General features: G+C 48.1%; 1 protein-coding gene and 1 non-coding gene across 2 annotated transcripts in view; one reads left to right on the top strand and one right to left on the bottom strand.

Annotated features, from left to right (window-relative positions):
- The first annotated feature begins 3,441 nt into the window (after positions 1–3,441).
- Positions 3,442–8,334, top strand: part of PRKAR2A (protein kinase cAMP-dependent type II regulatory subunit alpha) — a 104,182-nt gene continuing 99,289 nt past the window's right edge. The window contains 1 exon segment of the mRNA XM_023519516.1: positions 3,442–3,908. Coding sequence (XP_023375284.1) covers positions 3,668–3,908 — 241 coding nt within the window. The 5' untranslated portion in view covers positions 3,442–3,667.
- LOC111728703 lies at positions 6,592–6,698 on the bottom strand. Its single transcript, XR_002775919.1, has one exon. It is a non-coding gene; the product is annotated as a U6 spliceosomal RNA (small nuclear RNA).

Genomic DNA, 8,334 nt, shown 5'->3' with positions numbered 1-8,334 from the left:
TGGCTCAGCCTATCCAAGAGCAGAGAAGAGGTGAGGACACTGACTTCAGCTTCGCACAGCCTATGTGTAGTGAGGTCTTTATATTCTGAGATTAGAAGCATAGCTTTGAAGTAAAGCATTCTAGTTGAGACTATGAGGTCAGGAGAGCAGTTTCATTGGCTCTGTTTGCTGTGCTGAAATTTATCTTTTATTTAATTTGTAAACCTTCTCCAAGAGTATGCAGTAAGGACCCAGAAGAGATCAAGTTAGACACTGTTCCCTTCCCTGCCACAAAGTTGATGGCTCAAGATTCCTCTTAGGGAATTGTCCAGGGAGACAATGCCATTTGTAATCACAGATCTAGCTAGCCTTAGACCCTGGGCTGGCCTCTAGTGGGAATGAGGTGCTCCTGCTACCAGCAGCTTAGTTTTCCGTAGCACAGTTCTTAGCAGCACTGAGCTCCTAGGTGTGTGCCAAGCCTGTATGGGAGGTGCTAGTAAGTATTTTAATTAATACTGGATAATTACCATGTGGTGTTTAACTATCCCAAATGCCTTTCAGGGTTTCAAGCCTACAGCTACTCCCTTCTTGCTTGGGTTGGCACTATGCCTGCTGTGCCACTGGTCAGCACCTAGGGTGTGGTATGGGTATCACTGGAAGGTCTCTGCCTTTTTCTATTCCCTTTCAATCTGGCGGAAGGCGGGGAACAAGTTGGTAAATAGCCTGGCCTCTGTAGTGTACCTGTGCCCCTTCCTCAGGAGCAGAGGATAACAGTGCCTTGTAGTATATTCAGCTTTGTCAAGCAATGCAGGGTCAGGGCCTACTGTAGACTGTGGGCAAAGGAGTGTGCAGATCTTGAGAGTACTCAGGAGGAGTAATAGGCACAAAGGTCCTTTTTGTTCTGGGCTTTATTCCCTTTTTTCTCACTACATGTTAGGCTGAGTGAGTTCTTGCAAGCTTATTTCTCTGCCTATGGTAATCAAATTACTATCTCACTGAACCTCTTTTTTTCTTTTCTTTTTTTTGTAGAGACAGAGTCTTACTTTGTTGCCCTCGGTAGAGTGCTGTGGTGTCACACAGCTCACAACTTCTGGGTTTAGGTGATTCTCTTGCCTCAGCCTCCCAAGTAGCTGGGACTACAGGCACTCACCACAATACCCAGCTATTTTTTTTGTTGTTGCAGTTTGGCCAGGGCCGGGTTTGAACCCACCACCCTCAGTATAGGGGGCTGGCACAGTAGGCTACCCACTGAGCCACAGGTGTTGCCCTCATTGAAACTCTTACTTCCTACATGGCTTTCCCCATTTCACATCTTACAGAGCTCCTGCCAGACTACTGAGGGGCCTATGGTCATTTCATCTGGCAGCCAGGATGGTTTTGACTTGACTAGGCCTTTGCTTTTGTTGTGCTTTGTTGATTTCCTCCAGATCTTCCTCTGATCAAGTCCTGCTCAAACCTTGAGGCCAACTTGAATGTCACCCCTAAAGTGCCCCTTACGCCCTTCTGCATCTCCAGGCTTTGTCCCTGGTGCTCAGTTAAGTGCTGGAAAATGGGAAACTCCTAGCAAGTATTGAAAGAATAAATGAAAGGTCTCCATCAGGGGTCCCCAAACTTTTTAAACAGAGGGCCAGTTCACTGTCCCTCAGACCGTCAGAGGGCCGAACTGCGGGCCCTGGGACAAGTCAACTGCTGAGCAGGACAGGCAGCGGTAGCAAAAACACCTGGCTGGCTGGATAAATGTCCTAGGCAGTCCGCATGTGGCCCTCGGGCTGTAGTTTAAGGATGCCTCGCATGATCAGGCAAGAAGCACTAATCAGCTGCTCCAGAGTAGACTATTCCTTACTTTTTGTTGTTGCTTGTTTATTTTTTTGAGACAGAGTCTCATTATGTCACCCTCATTAGAGTAGCATGCATCACAGCTCACAGCAACCTCCAACTCCTGGGCTCAAGTGAGTCTCCTGCCTCTGCCTCCCCAGTAGCTGGGACCACAGGCGCCCACCACAATGCCCAGCTATTTTTTGTTGTTGTTGTTGTTGCAGCCATTATTGTTGTTTGTTGGGTCTGGGCTGGATTCAAACCTGCCAGCTCAGGTGTATGTGCCTGGCGCCAAGCTTATTTGCGTTTTTTGAGACAGAGTCTCATTCTGTTGCCTAGGAGAGAGGCAGTGGTGTCATCATACCTCACAGAAATTTTAAACTTCTGAGCTCAGTCCTCCTGCCCCAGTCTCCCCAGTAGCTGGGACCACAGGTGCCTACCACCATGTCCCCTAGTTTTTTCTACTTTTAGTAGACGCGAGACCCTCTTCCTCAGGCAGGCCGAAAACTCATGAGCTCAAACAATCCATCCGCTTCTGCCTCCCAGAGTGTTAGGATTACAGGCGTGAGGGCCTGTAGGAAGTCTACGCCTTGCACAGACATGAACTTAATGGGGCCAATTCTTTGAGATGTTTACTACTACAGGCAGAGTAGCATAGATGGAACTCATATTATTTAGCCCAACAACAGTGGGTCTTGCCTGGTGTGGTGGCTCACGCCTGTAATCCTAGTACTCTGGGAGGCTGAAGTAGGCTGATTGCTTGAGCTCAGGAGTTCAAGTACAGTCTGAACAAGAGTGAGACACCATTCCCTCCACCCCCCGACCCCGGTCTCAACTAAAAATAGAAAAACTGAGGCAAGAGGCTTGTTTGAGCCCGAGTTGGAGGCTGCTGTGCGGTATGACGCCAGGGCACTCTATCCAAGGCGACAAAGTGAGACCCTGTCTCAAATAAACAAATAAATAGGCTCCGGTGCCTGTGGCACAAGTGGCTAACGCGCCAGCCACATACACCTGAGCTGGCCAGTTTGAATCTAGCCCAGGCCGCCAAACAACAATGACGGCTGCAACCAAAAAAATAGCTGGGCGTTGTGGCGGGCGCTTGTAGTCCCAGCTACTTGGGAGGCAGGCAGGAGAATTGCCTGAGCCCAGGAGTTGGAGGTTGCTGTGAGCTTTGATGCCACAGCACTCTACCCAGGGCAATAGCTTGAGGCTCTGTCTCAAAATAAATAAAATAAAATAAAATAAAATAGCCGGGCAGGCTACGTATGTGGCAGGCGCCTGCCTGTAGTCCCAGCTACTAGAGAGGCTGAGGCAAGAGAATAGCTTAAGCCCAGGTTGCTGTGAGCTTTGACGTGTCTACCGAGGTGACAAAGTGAGACTCTGTCTTAAAAAACAAACAAAAAGGATTACAGGGGTGACCTACTGCACCCAACCCCATTCCTTACTTAATTCCAGAATTCTCCAATCCGAGCTGACAAGAAGAACCCTATAGGCCCTCAGCATAAACGCTGTAGGCCCAGCGACGCACGCGCACTGGGGGCCTGCGCTCTCGGGGGCGCGCACGCCCGCGGCCGCTTGCGTCACAACCCCTGTGCCTGCCCCGCCTGTCCAGCTTGCCTGCCCGTCGGTCCCCGCGGCGGCGCCGGCGACGGCGATCCAGTCACTGTGGCGGCGTCTGGCGGGCCGTGGTGGCGTAGGGTTGCGCGGCCTGGAACGCGGACCCGGCCAAATAGAGGTTTAACGGGAGGAAGGCCACACCAGGGCCGCGTGTGAGGAGACTTCGTGGCCGCCGAGTGAGAGGTCGGCGTAAAGGAGCGCGGAGCCTGTGGCCGCCGGCGGCCCAGACCCACCGGTCCCTGCGGCTGCTGCCGGCATGAGCCACATCCAGATCCCGCCAGGGCTCACAGAGCTGCTGCAGGGCTACACCGTGGAGGTGCTGCGGCAACAGCCGCCTGACCTCGTAGACTTCGCTGTAGACTACTTTACCCGTCTGCGCGACGCCCGCGCCGAAGCCTCTGTCCTGCCCGCCGCCTCTGTGAGCTACCACACACACGAGTCCGGCCCGGACCAGGTCGCCGACGCGGACAGCGAGTCGGAGGAATCGGACCTGGAAGGTAGGCGGCGAGCGGGCCGCCCCGCCCACCCCAGGGTCTCAGTGGGGGCTGAAGTAGTGGTCCCGGTGTCTCCAGAGGTCTATAGAGGGAGGGATACTGGGGACCAGGCGTCGCGCCAGGGCCAAGCAGAGGGCCCTGGATTGAGACCAGGGAGCTGTCTAGCGGAGTTTTTTGGATTTCCTTAAGCTGCCGGCGTGAACCCTTCAGGCGCCACTTCCAAATTGTGCTCCACGGTTCTCCTAGTCCTGGAGCTCAGCGGAGTGACTTGTCAGAGGTAGCCTTGAAGGATCCTTGCGCACTTTCTGCCTTAGTGGTGTCCACGTCGGCCCCGTCAGGGGATCCTTTACTTTTGAGACTCTTCGCCAGGTTTGGTTCCTGTATACTTCTGTTTAATTACCGGGACAGTAATTTTGTTTGGAAATAATTCATTTTGGGGGGAGGAAGAGATTGAGAAAATCTTTGCAGCATGAACAAAAGAAAAGGTGAGATGAACCTCTGTCTATATGCATGTCATTACCCATATTCAACAGTTGTCGGTATTTGTTTAAGTTTCACTTATACTTTTTTCTTCGATGACGTATTTCTTTCTTATTCTTTTTTATTTGTACCCTTATTGGAGAAATGCCGAAGTGTTTTTAAAGCAAATCTTAGGTCATTTCATCCTTGATTGAGTTTTTTTTTGTTAAGACAGGGTTTTAAGTCACCCTTGTTAGAGTTACGTGGCGTCATAGCTCACAGCAACCTCAGACTCCTGGGCTTGAGCAATTCTCTTGCCTCAGCCTCCCAAGTAGCTGGAACTACAGGTACCCACCACAACCCCCAGCTATTTATTTTAGAGACGAGGTCTTGCTCTGGCTCAGACTGGTCTCGAACCTGTGAGCTCAGGCAATCTACAAGTGCTGGGATTACAGGTGTGAGCCCCTGAGCCCAGCCCCCAACAATTTTTATTTACACAAAACATTAGTATTTTAGAAATTAGTCCCAGAGGCTTGATGCCCATAGCTCAGTAGTTAGGGAGCTGGCTATATACACTAGGGCTGGCTGGTTTGAACCTGGCCCGGGCATGCTAACCAACGACAACTAAAACAAAAAAATAGCTGGGCTTCGTGGCGGACGCCTATAGTCCCAGCTACTTGGGAGGCTTAGGCAAGAGAATCACTTAAGTCCAACAGTTGGGGGTTGCTGTAAGCTTGAACGCAATGGCAGTATACTGAGGGTGACATAGAGAGACTCTATCGCCAAAAAAAAAGAAGGAAAGAAAGAAAGTAGTCCTAGGTAAGTAAAACAGAGTTTACAAATTTTAGTATTGTCTTCATTCTTTGTTTTTTTGTTTTTTTGTTTTTTTTTGAGACAGAGCCTCAAGCCATCCCCCTGGGTAGAGTGCCATGGCATCATGCTCACAACAACCTCCAACTCCTGGGCTCAAGGGAGTCTGCTGCCTCAGCCTCCCAAGTAGCTGGGACTACAGGCGCCCGCCACAACGCCTGGTCATTTTTTGGTTGCAGCCATCATTGTTGTTTGGTGGGCCCGGGCTGGGGATTCGAACCCGCCACCTTAGGTGTATGTGGCTGGCGCCTTAGCTGCTTGAGCCACAGGCGCCGAGCCCATTCTTTGTTATTTTTGGTATCTTTTTCTGTTTTTTTTTTTTTTTTTTGAGACAGAGCCTCAAGCTGTCCCCCTGGGTAGAGTGTCGTGGCATTACAGCTCACAGCAACCTCCAACTCCTGGGCTCAAGCGAGTCTCCTGCCTCCGCCTCCCAAGTAGCTGGGACCACAGGCGCCTGCCACAACGCCCGGCTATTTTTTGGTTGCAGCCGTCGTTGTTTGGCGGGTCCAGGCTGGGGATTCGAACCCGCCACCTTAGGTGTACATGGCTGGCGCCTTAGCTGGTTGAGCTATAGGCGCCAAGCCTATTTTTGGTATCTTTTTCAAAATTAAGTTGACTTGAAATCATTGTAACCCTATGTTATGTATTTTTGGTATTTAAATATTTTTTATGTGTCAAGTTGCTGTGCCACATATAATTATAGAAATAAATAGAAGATGGATTTCTACATGGTATCTGGAAGTCTCCCCTAAAGTCACGATAATAGGGGAAATGGGAAATTGTAGCTAAAATGTACCTTTATTTAGAAAATACAGTTGATCATCTCCCTACTTAGGCCCCCTCCTAATGAAGGTGACCTAATTTTCTTTCTTTCTTTCTTTTTTTTTTTTTGCAGTTTTTGGCCAGGGCCAGGTTTGAACCTGCCACCTCCAGTATGTGGGGCCGGTGCCATAGTCCTTGAGCCACAGGTGCCACTCTGGTGACCTAATTTTCATATACTAGACATATACCACACTTATGTGTCAGTATAGTAAGCCATTTTCTTTATGTTGGCCACCTTTGTATGTTGACCAGTTTGTTACAGTCTCTTGGGTGGTCAACTTGCAGAGGTTCTACTGTATTCATTACAAAAATTTAAAAAATATTTACAAAGTATTCTCTAGGTGTTGGCTACTTCTTTTAGAGACAAAGTCTTGCTCTGGCTCAGGCTGATCGCAAACCTGTGAGCTCAGGCCTCACTTGCCTCGGCCTCCCAGAGTGCTAGGATTACTGGTGTGAGCCACTGCACCCAGCTCCAACATGAGTTTAATTGTGTTTTTTGTGTGGGTGTGTATTTGCTCATCTACTTGTTTCATATAAAAATAAGGAATACTTCATGAATTTATGTTTCATCCTTGTTAAGGGTCCATGCTAATCTCCTCGGAATTGTTCCAATTTTAGTATATGTGCTGCTGAAACAAGCACAGATTGTACATTTTAAAATGGTTAAAATGAGCTGGGTGGGATGGCACTTTGGAAGACTGAGGCAGAAGGATTGCTTGAGGCCAGGAGTTCGAGATCAGCAACGTAGCAAGATCTGAGCAACATAGGAAGATCTCAAAAAAATTGGGGAAATCAGTCTGGCAGGGTGATGTGTGACTCTAGTCCCAACTATCAGAAGAGTGAGGCAAGAAGATTGCTTAAGCCTAGGAGTTTGATGTTGTATTGAGTAGTGATGAGAGCCCTTGTAAGAGAGTAAGACCCTGTTTCAAAACAAATTAACAAAAAAACAAAACCTAGGCTTGGCACCAGCCACACACACCAAGGGTGGCAGGGTTCAAACCTGGCCCAGGCCAACTAAACAACATTGACAACTATAACAAAAAATAGCCAGTTGTTGTGGCAGGCACCTGTAGTCCCAGCTACTTGGGAGGCTGAGGGAAGAGAATTGCTTAAGCCTAAGAGTTTGAGGTTGCTGTGAGCTGTGATCCCAAGGCACTCTACCAAGGGCAACATAGTGAGACACTATCTCAAAAAAACAAAAAACAAAAACCCCAAAAAAACTAACAAAACCCAAAAGAGGTTAAGTGGTATGTTTTATGTAAGTATATTTTACCACAATTTAAAAAAGAAAATAAAAAATATATTGCATATCCAGTGAAATTAGGATAATAAGTCCACACTGCTTAAATTAGAAATAGATACTCTGGGAAGCCAGGATGGGTGGATCACTTGAGGTCAGGAGTTTGAGATCTGCCTGAGCAAAAGTGGACCCTGTCTCTAAAAATAGCCAGGCGTTGTAGATGCCTGTAATCTCAGCTTTTTGGAAGGCTGAGGCAAGAGAATTGCTTGAGCCTAGGAGTTTGAGGTTGTTGTGAGCTGTGATACCAGCGTACTCTACCAAGGGCAGCAGAGTGAGTTAGTCCTACTCAGAAGGACTAACTGCCAGTTCACATTATAAAATTGTGTGCTATTGGAAAGACTCAAAAACTATTAGCTGTGGCTCAGAGCCTGTAGCTCAGTGGCCAGGGCACCAGCCACATACACTGGAGCTGGTAGGTTTGAACCCAGCCTGGGCCTGCCGAACGATAATGATAACTGCAACCAAAAAGTAGCTGGGTGTTGTGGTGGGCACTTATGGTCCCAGCTACTTGGGAGGATGAGGTTTGAGGAGGCCAAGAGTTTGAGGTTGCTGTGAGCTGTGACACCATAGCACTCTACCAAGTTGACAACATAGTTGAGATTCTGTCTCCAAAAAAAACCAAAAAAACCCCAAACTTACTAGCTGTTATTAGTTTGGTATGGTAGCAGTTTTGATATCAAATAGTATATACTTCATATAATAATGAATGTTTAACTGTTGAGAAAGGCTGAAGACTTACTAATACTCTAACTGCATAAGAACAATTAGCTGGCATTCAGAATTAGTTCACTTCTTTTTTTTTTTTTCCTTTGAGATAGTGTCTCACTTTGTCACCCTGGATAGAGTGTCAAGGCATCATAGTTTAAGGCAACTTCAAACTCTTGGGCTCAAACAATCCTTTTTCTTCAGCCTCCCAAGTAGCTGGGACTACAAGATGCCTGGCACAACGCCTGGCTAAATTTTCTATTTTTTTTTTTT

This window comes from Otolemur garnettii, unplaced genomic scaffold (assembly GCF_000181295.1).
Source record: "Otolemur garnettii isolate 467f Iridium unplaced genomic scaffold, OtoGar3 scaffold00179, whole genome shotgun sequence".
Classification (NCBI taxonomy): Eukaryota; Metazoa; Chordata; class Mammalia; order Primates; family Galagidae; genus Otolemur; species Otolemur garnettii.
This window is presented reverse-complemented; position numbering and strand designations above follow the sequence as displayed.